This window comes from Rhipicephalus microplus, chromosome X (genome assembly GCF_043290135.1).
Source record: "Rhipicephalus microplus isolate Deutch F79 chromosome X, USDA_Rmic, whole genome shotgun sequence".
Classification (NCBI taxonomy): Eukaryota; Metazoa; Arthropoda; class Arachnida; order Ixodida; family Ixodidae; genus Rhipicephalus; species Rhipicephalus microplus.
The window spans coordinates 415464122-415484779 of NC_134710.1; the positions used below are offsets into that span (position 1 = coordinate 415464122).

Here is a 20658-nt window from a genome sequence, read left to right on the forward strand (position 1 = left end):
TATATAAGTACTCATTAAAAACGTGTGCTTTGATTTTGGGTGTGTTAGTGTTCTTCATCAACATGTGGTAATGCGGGGGCACGGAGGATGTTAAATATTGTGTAAATGAAGAACAACGTCGCTATCATCATTGAGATCAGAGCAGTGCAATCGAAATAAAGAGGAGGTCATCGGGTGGGCTTCGCCATGGGCACGGTGGCTTGCCGTTTCCTCACCAGGCCTAACGAAGTAGCCGATGAAACTCTGGCCAACTTTTGAAGGAAGCCTCGTGGTTCTCGTACCACACTCTTGCCGGATCAAGAAGGGGGTGTAGATGTTTTTCAACTTACGGCAATTGTCCGAGTCATCGATGAAAGCCATTCGTTCAAAGTGGCTCAACCAGTCTTCCACATCCTCACAGAGATCACCGTGGAAAGGATTAGGCGTGGAAGGCGTGTTGACGACGCACGGTATCGCAGCGGATGGGTCATCGACATGCTCAGTCTGGGTTGCGGTGGTGGAAAGCATTTTCCTCGCAGAACTTGCCAGGGGACCGTACTGTGGTGGTAGACCTTGGAGGCGACGGCTGCTTCGACGGACTTCAGCAGAACCTGGGATAGTGGCGTTGGTTGTTTCCGGTCCAGAACCAGCACGCATAGGACGTTGGAGTACCCAGCACTTCCACCACTTTGTCGTGAGAACAACCGACAAAAGGGGTCGAGACGTAGCGAATGGTTGTTTACTTTCAATCTCAGCAGCCGACCACTTCTTTCCTCCTCAGCCTCGACTACCACTACTGCGCGGGAATCTGGTGGTTTTAGAACGTTGAACTTCACATATCAATCAATAAAATTTTATGAGCCTGTTCGACGTCACGTATGTGAATCTAATACGAGCTGGCAGCTGACCGAAAATCTCTCGTATGCAACCTAAAGGCACCAAGTCTGCCTGTACGGGACACTTGTTAATGAATTAGGGAAAGAAGTGTATACCTAAGGGCATATTTTTCTGTGTTTTACACAATAATAATGAGACCTAACAGACAATATAGACAAAGAAAGTATCAGGGAAGGAATTACACTGAATAGTAATGCAAATGTGAAGGAAAAAAAACTGAGTGAAAAGTTTTTGTTTACTGGGCAGGAATCGAAGCAGCGACCTTTGAATAATGCATTCGATGCTCTACCAACTGAACTACAGCAGCGGCTGTCCCACGGCCACTTTTTATGCATATGTGTGAATTAAACGCGGGAGTACCACAAATCACGTATCAACATATCGTGTCAAAAAAGAGGCGTTTCATGACACAATTAGCGCCACAATTTCTGAAAGTCGACCTTCTCGGTTTTTAAAAGACAAGCAATTTAACTGTATTATCGACTGTAGACGCGCGCCTTCGTTGTTTCGCTTTTTGTGCCTTTTTACGACACGCATGCTGCCCTCTCATTTTGACATTACTTTTTTGAAGCTTGTAAGAACTTCAGCTAGATGGTGCCTGCATTCCCTTTTTTTGCCCTGCTTTTTTGTTTGTTCGCTCTCAGTGTTAATCCTACTTGTAGTTATAGTATCAATAAGGGTTATAAGGCACTTATCGTTCGGTATACATATTGTCTAAATGGCGCGCATGTTTTTAATTGAATGTAATTGATATTAATAAATGCCAACTATACTTTTTATAGTAATTTTAAAAAACCAAACCTCACACTTTACGCATCGACAGTGTCAGTGAACATTGGTTCCAAATGCACCCGCGAATTTAAGACCGCCCGTGTGCCTCATAGCTGACCAAGTTGCATCTCTTTATTCCATTTTTAAGGTAAAGCACTGGTGTAAAGGGTCCAAAAAAAAGCTGACGTTTTGAGCCGCTCAACAGGTCGTACAGTGGCACCAACGTAAATAGTCGAGAGGCCCTGGTAGCTAAACACTGAAGACGTTTGTGTATAAATGGCACAGTTATATGTTGCGCCTTGCCAAATCCATGCACGGTGTTTTTGAAGTTCTTAAAAGGCACACGCAGAAAGGCAAAGCGTGAGGCCCACGCACTCGTCCCGGCGGCTGTTCCCGCATACCAACTTTCCCGTGAGCGCTTGATGCCCGTTCGTGGCACTGGTGTGCTTGAAAATGTTCTATTTCCCGGAAAGCACACCGGCAGAATAAGTGCCTGCGTGGTAATGACACGCCGTGCATATTTCAACTCAAATACAAACATTTGTTGAAAAAGTTAAGACTGAAGTTATCTGGAAAGTCAATTGCAGCGTAATCCACGCGTGGTCATTCTTAATTATCACCATGATTCAGGCACGCTCCTTTGCTGACATGATATTTATTTCGCAGTGGACGTGTGCCGCAAGCGGCAAAGCGCGCACATTGTGAGTAGTGCGAAAAGGGGCCCAAGATATTTTTCGCGTGTGGAAAATGACGAAACCCGCGTTCATAACGGCCACGTTCCTCGCAAGGACACTACAGGGCCTACACCAATCCTTGCGCGAAGCGCCTACGGGTGGGTGACATATGGGATAGCGAAGTCACATTACGACGCTGTAACGTTCGCAAAATTTTGCGCAACTCAAGAAAATGGCACCTTTGTTTTTTTACATTGCACTATGTTTAGCTTCTGATATCTAGCTTTGCCTTCTCGCCTTTTGTCGTCGGTGAAAGTGAGGCGTTGCCTTAGCAGATGCCTCAAAATGGCTGCTCATGAAGGATCGTTAAGAGCGTAACGAAGCGTGCGGAGACGGCATCGCGCCATGGTGCTTTGAAAAAGGGACGCGTGGCTGCGCTTGTTACAGCAACACGTGCTGTCACTGCTTTCGAAAGATATCCTTTTCGAATGAAAAAGCACGCGGATGCGAGCGACACGCACAACTTTACATATGTTGTTCCAAACGCGTGGCGATCATATATACAGTCTCGACATGCACTATATGCCAAACTGAAGTAAACTGTATTCTGCAGAATATAGTTCACCGGAAATTGTAAACGTGATGATTGCAAAAAGAACAGGCAACATCGTGAAGCAAAACAGTCAGCGATGTCACTCATCGATGTCACCCGTCACATGCAAGTGATGGCCCAGTTGTTCGTACAACTACAAATCGCAGTTTTCATAACACTGATAAAATAGCAAGCAGGAATAAATTTATGTGCCCTGTTTAGAAAAGTGGCCTATTTCAGACAAGTCTAAACGCGATGACGACTTTTTGGGATGCCTTCCGTGCGGATGAAGGCACTGGCAAAAATATGTGGCGTTATGGCGATGAGGAAGCATGCAGGACGCCACTGCATGGTGCAATTAGATTGCTATCAAAGATGACCGCATTTTGATAGCAGCATTACAAAATAGATTGAATATATTAGTAACGCCTTATTTTGCATCAGTACTGCTGCATGATATTCAGGGCATACATTAATACATTTGCATTAATCTGGGTACGCCAGTAGTTGTATCACTTGAAGAACACTATCACGTTCATTCTAAAGTTTCTTCCAAACTTTATACTAAATTATTGAATTTGTACCTACAGTAACAATGAATAGCACATGAACGGGAAGACATCGGCTAAGAGCACTACAGAGTAAATAAAAAAATGGTAGAAACTAGGAAGCGCAGTGACCTCCAGATTGACTGAAGCATACCGTCTTCTGAATTCCTCGTGCTTTCTATTGGCAAATACAAGATATGTTAGTGGCTATGGCATCTACACAATTTCTCGCTGATAATTAGGAGTCAATACATATAGCACACAAAGAAACAATTATGCTGAATACTTGTTGTAGATGCAGGTGTTTCAACAACCGATTCAAATACAATAATTTCAATAGTTTATGTGCAACGGCCTTTTAACGAAATTTGATAACAGCAATAGCCTATGAAAAAAACTGAAAACAAGATTCTTAGACATCCTTTCCTTGCGTATATGTTACAGAGCTTCATATCTCTGCAAATATTTCCGAGCGCTGACTTCGTAGTTGAGGTTGTCTGAGGGTGGTTAGATTTACGAAGTATGGACGCACGCTCCTACGTCAATATCGTGTGGGACGTGCACTGGTTCACCCACTTCCTGGTTTTCGCTATCTGCTAACCACACATTCGTCGCTTGTTAAGAGACAAAAGAAAAGCGCAGTTTGTATCATGCTTATGTAGTAAACACCTCGTAAGCTTCTTGCCTCGTGTGGTACACGCAAACTATTGAAGAAGGCTGTACCTTGGCAGCCCAGCAAAAATTACAATAAATGCAGCCCACACAATTCTAGGGACAGCCACGTGGTTTCGTGTTGCGCGTTGAGCTGTTTGTTTGACTAATTCCTTTAGGAGCCACCGGGTACCTAAATATCTAAGCTTTGATCATGGAGGATATATGTGGATATGCGTGTACTGGCTCCTCCGGAAGAACAAGGCTTCAGCAGGAATTTGAGTCGGGCGTCAACACTCCTTTTCTTATTTGTTTACTTGTTTATCTATTTCTCCATTCATTCATTCCTTCCTTCATTCACTTAACTGCCTACTGTGCCCATACATGAATTGCTGTAAGGGGCAAACAGAGAAAAAAGATACAGTTAGTGTAACAAAACATCACAAAAAACATACAGCTCAGGTAAGAGATGACGAAATGTAACACTTAAAAAATTGTACTATATGAAACAAATACAGTACAATGCTAGGTATATCTAAAAGGTGGAACAGCTTCTTCTCAGGGAGGGCCACGACCCTCACATTTGACCCAACTACCTGTCTCCCCATATTAAAAAACTTATGCACTTGATCTCTTTCATTTGTTTCATAAATGACCCTGCTGTTCAGCTCAATATGCCTGCAGCCAAAAACAAAGTCGTGAAGACTGTGGCAGAATATCTCATTTCACTGATATATATATATATATATATATATATATATATATATATATATATATATATATATATATATATATATATATATATATATATATATATATATATATATATATATATATATCTATATATATATAGTTGCCAGCGCTGGAGCAGCGCCCCGCCGCGGTGGTCCAGTGGCTAAGGTACTCGGCTGCTGACCCGCAGGTCGCGGGATCGAGTCCCGGCTGCAGTGGCTGCATTTCCGATGGAGGCCCGTGTGCTCAGATTTGGGTGCACGGTAAAGAACCCCAGGTGGTCGAAATTTCCGGAGCCCTCCACTACGGCGTCTCTCATAATGATATAGTGGTCTTGGGACGTTAAACCCCACAAATCAATCAGCGCTGGAGCAGCAACATTACACGCGAAAGCTGTAAATTCACCACAGCCATAATGAAGGCCGGTTTTCTCTGCCGAACCATACTGCCATTCCTGCGACGAAGCAAGTTTCCTCTATGCAATGAGGGTCCAAGAGGAATAGTCTGAGTTAGAACAATTAGAAAATAACCTAATATGCATACGCATCTCATGACAGTCACGTCAGCCTAACTAGCAGATCACCTAAAGAACAGTTTGTACAATGGACCCAATGCTGTTTTTCTAGCGATGGCGTTACGCAAGCCATCTTTTCTGCCTTTTTTTCGAGCATCAACTATTGTAATTGCGAATCTCCTATTTCTTCTCGCTCCCTCTGCACGCTACGCCTCTGCGGCTTCACATATTTGCTGAGATAGTGTATCACTTGAAATTAGCCTCCGCAATGTTACGACTAGCTGTACACTCCCTCTTTTTGGGCAAAACCTCACAATTTCCCTGTGAAATTGACGGCAGTTTTCAAGGGAGCGAAGCTTTCGCGGATTGCCGCCTGTCCAATGGTGAAGACGATGAAGAGATTACTTGTGCAAACGCAGAAATGCTTTTCACTTTAGTGGAATTAGTAAAGATCACCTCTTGAATATAGTGAAATTGTCTCGCCTCAGCTGGTTAATTCCTATCTAGGTGGAGAATGTTCACTCAAAAAAGCAGTTTATAATAAGTATTATTAATAATGATTGTTTCATTCAGTTTGTTATTTTCGCTCTACAACCTTTTTTTTGCCCTTGTATATGTTTCTCCTCCGGCAGTGCCGTGTAGCAAATGGACGCCAATGTCTGGTTAACCTCCGGGTTTTCGTCTTCTCTCTCTCCTGCCTGCGTAATTTATCCGTTCTGCAACATGCGAACTGAGGAGAGGGACTTTGAAATTCATATGCACATAAAACATAGCATCCAGATGTGCTCTGAAAATGAAGTTAGTTACGCAGCATAACTTTGTTTAGAAAAACGAAATAGAAAAGTATGTACCTCCACGCTGTTATTTATTTTCAACTTTTCCCAGCGGCTGTCGTATTTGAACTACTCACTCAATTGACAGAATTTTAAGATTTGCTCTAAAAGAGGAGGAGTGACTTTTTATTAAAACCAGCAGTTTCACTGGCTTAGCTTAGGACTCCTAGGGAGGGAGGGGCATCAAGGTCTCACAATACTCACCCTTTTGCGGATAGGAGACCAACCAGCCTAGGTTTTTTTTTGTTTTGGTTACTTGCATTATATTCACTAAATAAACTTGGATCTTTCTTCCCAGTGTCAGCTATGCCAGCCTCATTGAGTGATTTGCGCCTATGTTTTGAGTACTCAGTATATTTTCTCTGCATACATGTATTCATCATATTATGAGCATAAACCCAATGCACATACCTTTTGTTCATGCAATAGTATACGATGGGGTTACACATGGCGTGTGACATGGCGAGCCAGTACATAGCCAAGTATACATGCTGAATGTGATCCAGGTAGGCCACGTGCGGGTTGTGCGAAATGTACAGGAAGTATGCGTGGTATGGCAGCCAGCACACCGCGAACAGCAGAACAACGGTGAACAGCATCTTCACCACCTGCGCACAACAGCCAAACATCAGCATTTGAGTCACTCGCTTCGCTGACATAGAACTCATAAAATGCAGCTTTTGTTTCGTATGAAAGAGAGCGTTAGGTTATAGAGTGAGTCAACAATTAGCGGTTTCACTTACAGATGCTTTGAGAAGTCAAGAAAGCCATGGAGAAGCACTCTTTCATTTTCGTATTTAGATGTGTGTATTGTACCATCATGCATAGACTGATTGATCTAACTTTAGTGAGGCCTTGCGGGACACGCCCTAGCGCAGAGTGGGCAACCCTCATATAGTGACCGCTAGCCAAGCCTGTCAGCCACTTCGCAAGCCTGCTGGGCAGTCATCATGCGTAGATGAAAGCAGGGGCTGTATTCACCAAATTACGAATTGATTTAGTGCCTTGATACTGACATAATTATTGTCTCTAGCCGATTCGAGATTTGTGCTGGTACCCACACAAGCATGTGGCCACTCCACTTCTGAGAAACCTGAGAAAGTGCCAAGCATGGGCACGCAGTGATTTCTGTTCGTAAAGTTCTCACCACTCCGTTTACCTAAGCGTCTGTACAGCCAATGTTCGAGGTAAACGCATGCAGGGTTTGCATGATTGAAGCAGCGTTAGCGACAGAAACCCAAATTTCGCAGACTCCATGTACAGTTAAAATCAATTATTCCTCAAGCATGATTCCTCAAGCACAATTGAGGAACGTTGATACGTCACTTCAAAATCTGCACGACGTTACGAGGCGGGCGTAAATTACACCGTACATGACTTTCATGTCATGATTATAATGTTTGGACACGTCATTGAACTTCATCGTTTATTCAGGTCACAATTGATACCAAATTAGGTATACGTGGAGCTAGCGCAACGGCCGCGAGCCCGCTATGAGCGTAGCATGTAGCATGTGTTTCACGACACGCATGTCATGATCCCCATGTTTGGACATATCATTTACCTTCGTCGTCCGTTCACAATACATAATTCAAACCTGGCATGTATGAAGCTAGCGAAACAGCCATGAGCACATCATGAGCATGATGTGGTCATATTTTACATGACACGCAAGCTAGGATTATAATGTTTGGGCATGTCATTTACCTTCGTCGCACGTTCGCGTTACGTAATACCAAATTTGGTATATATGTAGCTAGCGAAACGGCCACGAGCACATCATGAGCATAGTATGTCGTCAGGTTCTTACATGACGCCCATGTCATTATTATCATGTTTGAACGTGTCATTTACCTTCATCATCCGTTTGCGTCACGTAATACAATATTTGATACATGCGAAGCTAGCAAAAAGTGTGCGAGCGGATTATAAACGTGCCATCTAGTCATGTTGTTACAGGAAATGCATGTCATGTCTATTATGTTTGCACCGATCATTTACCTTGGCCACCCATTCACGTGACGTGATACCACATTTGGTATATGTAAGGCTGGCGAAACGACCACGAGCTCACCATGAGCGTGGCGTGTAAGTATGGCTGAAGACACATGTCATGATTTTCATGTTAGGCTCTGTCACGTGTTTTGCCATGCAGTCATGTCATACCATACCACTTTGTCAATGTCATGTGAACGAAATGACAAAGACCAGCAAGAGTATGAAATGTATATCATGACATTCATGACTGCAAGTCATTATTTTCATGTTATGAGTCGTCACTTATGCTCGTCATACAGTCATGTTTTTCCATACCAATTTTGGTATCCATACAATTAAAGAAACGGCCAGAAGAGCCTAAAGTCCTAGGCGGCAAGATAGATAGATAGATAGATAGATAGATAGATAGATAGATAGATAGATAGATAGATAGATAGATAGATAGATAGATAGATAGATAGATAGATACTCTAAAAGTCACCGAAGTTCGCTAAGAATTGCTTCGCATTTAAAAGGAGGGAGTATGCATAATTATTCAAGCATTTCAACTCGCCCAACTTTCAATTCTAATGCAGGGCTTCCCTGGATTGAGTAGAATCTTGTTAAGGTGATTTGCAATCTCGGTGTGCGACACAACGCTACCCTTTCTGCACAATATCAACCTCCTGCTTGTAGCGGCTGTTCAGATATGCGTCCCTTACAGCTACTATTCCGCGCCTTGCCGTTTCGGCGAGGACAAGATGATGGGGGAGGGGCATTCGCTGTCTCCACGATACGGCGGCGCTTTCTTTCGTGGTGCGACGGAGTCTTTCCCATGTGTATGAAACTGGTTTTTAACAGTTTTAGGTTAAATATTGCGAGAACTTCTTGCTCAATTTTGATAATTGTATTACTTCAAACCTTGTCCGGTTCATTTCAATCCAGTTTTGTTATGGCCTGCAGTAAGCACTTCACGGTGAGCGTGAGCACGACACACGAGATGGATGGACGACAAGCTGGACGCCTGAAGTGCTCCCCACGCAAAAGTAATTCTGAAGGCATCAATCAAGCATTGTATTTCATTCACTCTGGCGGACTTTCAGACACACTTATTGAGACACGTGGTACTTATATTAGCTTTGTATCTACCAACACGAAACATTGTGCTTGACACCATCGCATCTCTTCTTACCTGTAGTATCTCTGAAACTGTTATTAACGGCACACATACTTGAAATGCGAACTTTCAGGATGACAGCAAAGAATAGCCCTGCTATGAAAAGTTTGTTTGAGTTGTGCGCTTTCGCAAGACACGTATCACGTTAGCATAGAGCTTTAATGGGAAGAATAAATGACTGATTTTCCACTTGATTTCTCCTTGCTAAAATTTACCACGCCACGTTCTCACGGAAAAAAAAGAAATGGCTCATATAAAGCCACCGCAAAAATGTATGCCGCCTCAAAGTAAAGGGCATTATTTTCTGAAAGTTATCAAGCTGATTCACGCGTGTTCTCCAAAATCCATTGCCAGACAAACGCCGCGTAATTATCGCGAAACATTTCTGTCAACATCATCACCTAAGCCAATTGAAGAGATGATTCACAAGCGACCTAATGGGCAACGCAGTGACACAGAATCACTGTACAACTACTAAGCATTATTTATAAAAGATACATGTACTATGTATAGTATATTGAATACCGTGACATCTATGGAAAATGAGCGATGTGTGGCAAAGCTTCTTAAGTCTGTGATAGATGCGCAAAAAGAGATCATTTTCGTAAATTCACAAACCGCACTAATATTACTGCCCACATACACACACAAAACGCCGTGCCTGCGCGGAACGCGCAGCACAGTCCCAGCAAAAGTCAGAAAAGCGGCCTTTCAGAGCCTTTTCGAAACACTCTTTGTGTTACTGCTACAAGCACCCTGCTGGGTACTCACTACGCCGTAAATAATTGTAATTTTTATGTGTTAGGTCAGCACTCACTACGTTATCTCTCGTCATTCTTTGAAAAAGCGTAGTATCCGCTGTACACTGATTAGGCATTTCGCGAAATTTGTTACGCCGTGGCTGACGACAATGAAGAATTATGCCTGAAAAGGGTATGCACCACAGTTATTAGACGATCAAAAAGTATTCAAACGGGTTAGAGCTATGACTGTGTCTTATTTTCGGGCAGTACGACTTATAAAATGATACCGCTAATACCATTAGAAAGGGAAGATTTACGACTGTGCCTTGGACTGCCCAAGTTTGTTGATAACAATGTGCTATACATGGAAGCGCGTCTACCGTCATTGTTGAATAGATTCAAAATGCTTACTATCCAAACATTTTTAAAACTATACACATTCCCCCAGAGAGAATCGTTTTATGCTTTCGTTAAAGAGCCAAGGTAATTTTTTGAAACTTCATGGTGACGATTCCACTGCCCACAGATCATGTTCGTTCAAGCGCTGATAAAACCACTGAACGTCAAAATCAAACTTATTTTCACAACAACTAACAATAATTTAGATCTTCATATAGAATTTGAGATTATTTATCCCTCTAACACAAAGCAAATGCCAATTCAATATTTAAATGATCGGCTTCAGGATTACTTGGCACACGTGAGGCATCAACAACAAAATTGCAACTGATGCATCCGTACCAAATGAAAAAGGCTGGGGCAGGTATCTTCTCACGTTCCATGGACTGGTCCTTTTCAGTGAAACTTCCAGATTACAAACCAATATTCATAGCAGAAATATTTGCTTTTGTACTGGCACTACGGAAACTTCCTTTGGCCGAATCTGAAGCTGTCGTAACTACAGATTATTTTTCAGTATGTGCTGCTCTGTCTTCAGGAGCCAACCTAACACTTAAGCACATGTTTCGACAACTCTTACCGACCAACTTGCAAAAACTGCAGCTCTTATGGGTACCAGGCCACCGTGGCATATATCTCAATCAGATGGCGGATGCACTAGCCACAGTATCTCTTAGCGGTCCCTTTATCCCGATTAAGCCTGATACGGCTCACGCGACAGCAATAAGATTTAGAAACCTCTGTCTGCATGAATCCAACTGCTACTCATCGGATAAATTTCGAGATTTCGCACATCTAAGATGCTGCTGGAATAGGCAGTGGTGCGCAACACGGTAATGCTGAAGTTACTTATACAATATGGCGTTGTAGAATTCCGCAACTAAATTACTATTTGCATAAAGCTGGTCTAAAGCGTCACCCTTATTTCATGTTTGCGAAGAAATGGAAACACCAGACTGCTTCTCGTTGTTCTGTCGCCGATATTCTCATAAGCGGAAAAGATACCTGGTAGATCTACTTGAAAAATTAGGATTAGATTAAATGTGGCAGCAATTTTATCGTTTGGCAGCATTAAATTTGGTTATAGCCACAGGGACGTCTGCTCTGCGGTATTTGACTACATAATTGAAACAAAGCAATTGTCATGTTAAACTGCCTCTCTCTCTCTTTCTCTCTCTCTTTCCCTCTCTCTCTCTCTCTCTCTCTCTCTCTCTATATATATATATATATATATATATATATATATATATATATATATATATAGCGCTGTCTCTACTGTCCTTCTTTTTTCGGAGTTTTCGCGCTGCCCTTTCTATGTGAGTACTATGAACCAACTAGCCCAAACCAAAGTACTTCTCGATTTATTACTAATATTAATGCGATTTCTTTCCCGACATCAACCCTACGTAAGGCCAGTTTGGAGACCAGTTATAAGCACTGACGTGACTCAGTCGTAGAATACTGGACTCGCACGCCGCGAACCCGGGTTCGAATCTCATTGTGTTGATAGTGTTTCTTATTTACAGAGTTTTTTTGTGCTGGTTACGGACACCAGTGGTGGTGGAAGCAGCGACGGACCACTATACCGCCATGCGTGTGACAGGTGTTCTTATGTAATAACAGCTTTCGTTGTAAAAAAACAAAATCAATCTATCGTGGTATAACTTACAAGACACAACAAGAGCTCACTAAAGCAAACCAAAAGCATCATGAAATAATGTTACACGGGATACTATGGCATTCCATATATCCTTAAAACGCTGCTGCTAATTCAGCAGCATGACAAGCGCATCGCACGTATGATGTTATTACGTGGTCGGGACGCTGACGCAAGCCGAACTCCACCAGGTAGGAATGAAATACTTTATCGGGTGGACGTTCGCCAAGAAAGAGAAGGAGAGGGAGAAACTCAGTGGCACGATAGCCTTGTGCATAAGCGATCATCGCCGGTAATCTGGTGGCCGTCGGAGAACGTCATCTGTTGGGGATGGGTGATGGGAAATTCCAGCGTGAACGCTGGTGCTCGTGTAAGCTCTTGAACATATTTGAATAACCATGCCCGGCGAGTAATTTTACCAGGAAACTGCAAAACAATCACGAAGCTTCGCAAACATTGCTGCTAGGCCTGCATCGAGTCGTGCTTATGCAGGCGAAACCCGATTCCATAAAATTAATCAAGGAATAACGTGCGGCAATATTGCCTTTATCAAAATGTTGAAATATTCACTGCCCTTTGCTTTAAGGGTAACGTAGTTAGGTACATACACAAAGAAATGCATCAATGGCACGAAATTCTATAAACTCTGGTTAATAATATTGAAACGAAGATGCGCGAGCCTACGGGGCGCGGAAGAAGAAGAGTAGTGGAGCGGCGCCTGGACTGTGTGGCTGGGTGGAAGCGTTCTTGGCCTGTCTCAGAAGTACGCTGCTATTTCACAACGCCTTTTCACCTCATCTGTAAATAAACACCGTCACTCGCAACAGTTTGGTGGAGCTGCTGGGTACATCGATCTGGACGACCCAGCTCTACCGATTTTGCGACGGAGCAGACGCTTGGCAGGCTTGCCACCGCAGCTACCAGACATGGAGGACGCGGGAGCAGGCCATAACAACCTCGTTGCTGATGAGCAACACGCTCACCCGCCAGAACAAGATCGCTGCGGCATGCCGGAACTTCAGCCGAGGACCTTTTCGGGCCAGCCGGATGACGATGTTGAAGACTGGCTCAAGCACTACCAAAGAGTGAGTCGCAGCAACCGCTGGAGCACTGCTAAGCATCTCGAGAACGTGGTGTTTTTTCTCGTCGGCACCGCGTCTCTTTGGTTCGACAACCATGAGAGTGCATTGACCACATGGGAAATTTTCGTGGACGAGCTGAAGAGGTGTTTTGGTGACTCAACAGCTAAGGTCAAGCAGGCGGAGCAAACGCTTTCACGCAGAGCTCAGTTACCTGGCGAAACATGCACCACCTACATCGAGGCCGTCTTGAAGCTTTGTGGAATCGTGAGTGCGACCATGTGTGACGAAGATAAGGTAGGTCATCTCCTCAAGGGAATCGCGGAAGACGTGTACAATTTCCTTATCACTAAGGAAGACTTACACACACCTTCCGACCTAAGGAGACACTGCCGAGCGTTTGAAACCCTAAAGAGGAGGAGAGTCCTACCAAAATTTGGACGTCTTGACAACGTGCCCACGATTGCAAGTGTCAACCTTCCATCGCAGGACGAGATCTCTTCTCTTATAAGACGAGTGCTTAAGGAAGAACTTGCTCAACTGCAAGCTGTGGACACCGCTGGTGTCTGCCATCAGTGTGCATTCGACCAACGGCCCCGTGAACCACTGGTACCTCGGATGCGACAGAGCTACTTTGAGCCTCGCCCGAATTACACCAATCGGTTCGAACGGAGGAGTGAATGACCACTTGGAAACCAGGAACGCAGGCAAGCTGCGTCACAGCGATTCACTCCTCGACCACCATCGCCCGGCTTTTATCAACCGACGAGGTTTACTTCGCCCGGGACGACTAGACGCGACACCCGTACTTGCTACAACTGCGGGCTACCTGGACACATCGCTAGGTACTGCTACCGTCGCCAGCAGCGGGCTCCACGTTCAACGTGTACGCGCCCTATGTACCTGCTGGCGAGTCTCGACCATTCCAGGGCTCTTTCCAACAGCAACACGCAGCACGTGCTGACTCGCCTTGCTCCGACCGCAGCGTTACCCCACCACCCGCACGCCAACAGCGATCCCCGTCTCCGCGTCGCCGCTCGGGGACGCCACCACAGCTGGGAAACTAACTGGTGCGACCAATGGGGGCGAGGCCGCAAAATCATCTTCCGCAAGACCCCCTTGTGTTGTAATGGTTGAGAACAAAGTGAGTGTTTTTGTAGACAATGTGAGTACTGTTGCACTAGTTGATACCGGTGCTGCCGTTTCCACAATGAGCATGTCTTTTAAAAATCGCCTAGGGACGAAAGTAATGTTTGCTTGGAATCGGAGTGCTACGTTCCGTGGCGTAGGGGGAGAAACGTTGAGCCCGGTTGGAGTTTGTTCTGTTTTACTTTCTATAGGAAATCAAACGTTTTGAGCGGAACTAACGGTGCTTGCACGAGCGACCTATGACGTCATTCTAGGTATAGATTTTTTGCGGGAATGTGGTGCAACTCTAGATTGTGGTAGTGGTGGGATTATTTTTTGTCCCGTGTTGCCACCTCCATTGACAAAAGATACCGTTGATGACTGCTTGGAAGTGTTTTCTGTGTCTGAAGACGTCTGCTTGGCCCCATATACCGCAATGTTTGTGCGTGTAAAGTCTTCGCGTTCTTGTGCGGGTTCTTACTATGGTTTAGCCGAGCCGAACTTCAGTAACGCCCTTAAGAAAAACTTTATTGTACCTTGTTGCCTCGTGCTCATCGTCGATGGTTGTGCCGATTTGTGGACTGTGAACGTTTCCGCGCAGCCCATATATCTGCCTGCAGGACTTAAATTGGCAAGCTTTCAAGAGCAAAGTACTCTTACCATACGGTCACTCCAACTGTCGGTGGATGTAAAGAAACCCCACATAGACCTACATTTTGCCGAAGTGGTCTAGTTCTTCTATGGCTCAGTTCTTCTATATGATATATGATATAGAAGAACGTTTTGCTTGAATGCCATAGCATATACCACCTAGCATAGATCTACCTCCTGAATTCGAAGTTCCGTTATCATTTAACACAAATGGGGAAAACAATATTCTTCGGTTGAGGTTCAGCACTACCGACACCAAGAAAGTGTTGTATGTGATTCACTGCACTAAAACTACTGAATGCTATTGTGCATTTGTACCTCAAAAAATAAATCAGCTATTTCTGGAGACTCTCCCCCCCCCCCCCCCCACCAAAACGACACATCAAGACGCCGACTAAAACAGCACTTAGGATAAATGAATAATGAATATGAAGAAAACGTTAATGCTGGGGCCAACAAGTGTCTTGCATTAGCGTTCTTGAAAGCATTAAAACGTTTTCTTGAAGACAGCGGCAACGTTTGCCATTGTTAGCGCAATTAGCACTCATTTTGTGTTAACATAACAGTGCCTATGCATGTGGTGGTTTGCTGAGTTGCTTCGATCATTATGTAATGTATGCACTTGAAAATTTACTCAGATGCTGCAAGTGCGAGCTGCTGACGGAACGAGCTGATTAAGGTAAAATAATTTTTCAGTTGGTTTCACTCTATCTGACGTAAGTTCGCTTGAGCAAGAATGGAAGAATGCTTGGTAACCAGCTGCATCTTCTGACAAGCCCAGTCGAGGGCTCGCTTGTTTATTCTCCCTTTCTTAGATGACGAATATCATTGATTTGTGTGGCAAAATATATTATCTGACGTAAATTGTCCGACACAATTTAATAAGCACGCAGAAGGAAAACGATTTACGTGGGCGAGTGTTTAGAGATACAACACTATATGAGGGTAGCCTCTGCGTTACCGATTGGTCCTGGTTGTCACCGTTTACACTGTGGTGACACAGAGTTGGCGCCAGTCTGCAGCAGGGCCTTGAAAAATACGCACTATCCCGGAAAAACTGATATTTAAAAAAAAAATCACTTACTTGTGATATTGAGGGCAAAAGCCTTCTTTTTTTTTTCAGAATGACCCACACTTCCCAGTTGAACCATTAAAGCGCGTATCGCTTCAACAAAAAAGCGCATTTTGGTTTCAGAAGAAGAGAAAGCTATGAGAGCTGCACGTGTGTTGTTATATATGCTGCACGTATATCTTAGTATTTTAGTGAGTTGGTAGCATTACAGACGCCCAATCCAAGCGATAAAAGTAAATAACTGACAATCACCTTCTTATTGACTGCACTGTAGGTTTCATCATCATACTTATGAGCAAAATGAAACAGTTATGGTATGTCACACATATGAATATACTTAAGGAGCAGCACGATTTTGATTACCTATTGTTCGCAGGGGCTCCACTCAGTATTACCACTCTGCACGATCTCCAACTACCCAGCTGTAGCCGAACATGGGGTATGTGCCTCTTTTTTTCTTCCGGTATACTTTTTCTACGATGCATTTCTCACCAGTACATATACGCACATGATCGGTACAGCCAAGTGTCGCCAAGCAACGGAAGTGTGGCTCGTCGTTTAGTGCGTCTTTACGTTCACACGTATTCTTTCGCACATCTTTCTGCGGATTCATTTTTAGCATACAAATATGCAAACAGAGTGATGAGAACTTTAACGGAGGATGTCATCTGGCCTATAATTCTCTGAATGCACAAGCTGATGCTTTGTAATAATTCTGGAACACGTCTTCTAGCACGGCACTTGCGGTTTTCGGGGCAAAAGATATAGGCTTCGCTCAAACCACAAAAAAAATTGAAGTATTGTCCTTTGAAGATGATGTAGAGCTTGCATGCACCTACGTCACACATAACAAATGACGTTTCAGACTCCGTACGGATATTGTCACACACTTTCAACCACAAACATGAAGTTGCTCAGATGTAGTGCACCCCTAAACCAATAATTAGGAATATCAGGTGATTGACAGTTATAGTAATTATGAGTTGTGCCGTGCGTGTTGGCGAAGTATCTTCTGTCAATCCAATCTCGAAGAAACGTTCCGGCTCTTGATATGCGCTGTGGAAAACATCATATTTCTGTGCACGCACACACATTAGGCAACTTTACTGCATGAATTTGTTATTATCAATAATTATTCGTATATCATACGCGCACACGTACAATATATGTTCATTATGTGACAATTTCAGATTTTTTTTTTGGTTTTGCGAGAAGTATACGTAAAACTAACCTAATGCAGCATATGGAATGAGGTTTGTAAATAGATTTGGTTACTTTTTGCCGCAAGGAGGAATGGTATTTTTCGCGCAGCTCTTCAACGCATGTAGCAACTTCTCTGCTTTGTGAACTTCACGTTTTGTCAGGGTGCGACTTTTTCACTGCCGATCCCACATTTGTTAGAGAACTAAATGAGAGATAACACTGGAAGAAATAATCGACAACTGCTATTTATTATCAGGTAACACATAGTTCGATAAGAATGAATAATTACGATAAGCACGAATCACACAGGAAGAAAATCACGCTGAAGTAGCGCTTCAGCTGTTACAAAGATGGGCTAAGGGAGGACAGCATGACACGCACATCATAAAGCTGTCAAAATATCTCATGTCTTCAATGATACTGACGAGTTGACCGTATTTTATCAGTAATTGTGCTTGATTCATCATTACTTATAGTGCATGCTGAGTCGAAGTCACCTCAAATATTCGGCTGGTTTTTTTCTCCCTCTTTTTATGAGAGAAAGTGACGCATTTGGCTTCAATCACTGCCATTGTAGCGCTGTATAAGCAGCTAGGTAGTTGAGCTATTACATTGCGCAAGCTTATTTCATTTTTAAAAGCGCCTTCCACCTGACGTATACCGCAAAAGATCGTATTTATTACCGTATACGCAAGTAGACAGTGTGCTAAACCAGATCATGCCTGGTGAAAAACAATGAGCCATGTGTAGCAAGAAGCGCGAGAGCGGAAAGCTATGCTTTTGTAGTTGTCGCTCGCCTGACTGATCAATGCACGAGATGAGCGCAACCTCTTGGATTGCGTCGAGGAAAAAAGAGGGAAGGAACGAAGAGGTTCACAGCGGTGGCGGTATAAAACACCTTGAAAGCGGGTTTGGATGAACAGTATAGCTTGTATTGTACCATGTAACCCATATTTTCACGTGAGAACGCTCAACATTGTGGACGTGTATTGAAGGTTATTTCCATAACCTCTCATCTAAAAGCAAACCTCTTCATCTTATTAAAAGGTTAACATTGCGCAGGTTACTAAATAGCTTTTATTTTATAGGCAGACTAATTTGTTAAAATGCGCACCTTTAGTGAACTTTAACGGGCTCAGAGTGTACGGCGTCTCTCATAATCCTATCGTGGTTTTGGGACGTAAAACGTCAGATATTGGTATTATTGGCACGACAAAATTGTGAAACTATTAAGAAGATTTGTTATACCAGGGTTTTTTTTTCGTTTTATGGTAACGAAGCTTTGCTTTCGCGCTGTGGGACAGCTTCGAACGCTGTTCGAAGATGCGCAAAGCTTCCGCGACACGGTACTACGGTGTCAAAGAGGGCATTGTTCTGGCGCCGAAACACTTGGCGATGTAACACGTACTTACTGTGCATCTTCTGCGTTATGTTTTCAGACAGATAGTTCGGGTATGAAACGACGAGGCCGAACACACTGCCTGCCGGCTGGCAGTAATGTTTACAACAGAACAACCAAACGCGCATATAGTTTACTGAGTAACAAGGACCACCACAAGAAATGAAAATGGGCCCTACCACTGCTAAAGAGCAGTGATCCTAATTTTGAAACAAAGTACCCGCATAGATGTGTTCTAAATGCATTGATTTTTCGGGTATCTTCACTGTCTCCGATTCCAATTTTTCTCGATTCAGAATTTGACTCCACCGGCATAGTGTTTTTTGGGTCAACAGTTGAGCAGCGTATACGCTTAGCACGGCGACGTACTGCTTGCTGAGGTAATTGCCTAGACGAAATGCTGTTCGTATGTACATGTTCCAAAATTTCTTTTTTTTTATTCTATGATAATGGCCACAACTAAGATATGTAGTTATGCGTCTCGTCTCACGTTTATGCCCCCTCAATCTCGTTCAGAATTGGCCTCATGGTTGGCACAATATTGAGAGCTCCTGAAGCACTTGAGTTCCATTTTTTCGGTCACTATACAAAGTCAATCTACAGAAAAAGCCCTCGCAGTGATAATTCGCTGATCTCCTGCTAACATACTTCCCACTGTTTAACATAAATTGAACAGCCCTACCGGTTGAGAAAAGTTGGCGCTCTGTGTAATGAGTAATTCGAGATCTCTTACGGGTAATTGTGTGCGCGGAACCCCGCTGTGGTGGTGTAGTGGCTAAGGTACTTGGCTGCTGGCCCACAGGTCGTAGGATTGAATCCCGGTTGTGGCGACTGCATTTTCGACGGAAGCGAAATTCCTGTAGGCCCATGTGCTCAGATTTGGGTGTACATTAAAGAACTCGACGTGGTCGAATTTTGGGAGCCCTCCACTACAGCGTTTCTCATAATCATATGGAGGTTTTGGGTCGTTACACTTCACATAACAATAATCAATTTCGTGTGCATCAGCCCACATGTTTGCACCACTGAGACATTTCGGCGAGTGCGCAGAATTTTATTTTAGGCTCATAAAACACAGAGCACAATAAAGCATCGAGACTAGCGTGACTTCCAAGGCCGCGGCAGCAGTATTTTGCTTGGAGTGACAAAAAAAGAAGAGAGGAAAATTGACTGTCTTTTTTACGTCGATAAAGGCATTTTATGAAAAAAATTAATCTGGGGTATCCGACATCGACGCGTTCTTCAGTACTATATTTACAGCTCTTCGAAACCACAATGTTCGCATTTTTGTGGTAGAATCCACCACGAGCGCCATGTTTCAGAGCGGCTACTTTTCTTAGCCAGAGTACTAGTTTTGAAAACTGTGGCATACACAGATATTTATATACATATCTTTGATATGAAAGTTGCCGCGTGAAACTAACGTGATCAGCCCGGGAAAATGCAAACCTAGAACACCGAGGCAGTCTAGCGCACAACCACAGCTATAAGCATGTTTGCATTCCCTCTGATTCACAGCTGTTCCTGTAGTGGTGGCCGCAGTTTTGATATGAAACTTAGATGGCAGTTTCATGAGTACAAAAACAGTTTGAAAGAAACAAAGGAAGCGTTTGTACAACACTGCGACCCAGTAGCGCACAATCGCAATCAGATAGAAGCACTGTGATAATACCTTACTCTCTTATGGTTCATATATTCATTCACTTGTGGTCATAAGGCGGTGTGGCATTTTCCATTTCTACAAGAGCTGTGGACATGGGTCCAAAGTGTTCACCTAATCTTGGAGCGCTGATGAATAGTTCCACTCTGTTACAACGTAACAAAAATTGTAATCCCCACCCTTCCACAGAGAAATCGCATAAATTCTCCATCTGATAGTACTTACTCAATTCTGTGACGTCAAGCAATTCTGGGGTGTTTCAGATAGTTGACTTAACCATATATACACAGTTTAGTCGCTGCTGATGTGTCCCAGTATGTTT

General features: G+C 43.5%; 1 protein-coding gene across 1 annotated transcript in view; it reads right to left on the reverse strand.

The window, feature by feature from the left end:
• Positions 1–20658, reverse strand: part of LOC119161893 (tachykinin-like peptides receptor 86C) — a 705859-nt gene that overhangs the window by 39011 nt on the left and 646190 nt on the right. Inside the window, exon 4 of the mRNA XM_075880290.1 lies at positions 6603–6799. Within this exon, the coding sequence (XP_075736405.1) occupies positions 6603–6799 (197 nt within the window). The remainder of the gene's footprint in view (positions 1–6602; positions 6800–20658) is intronic.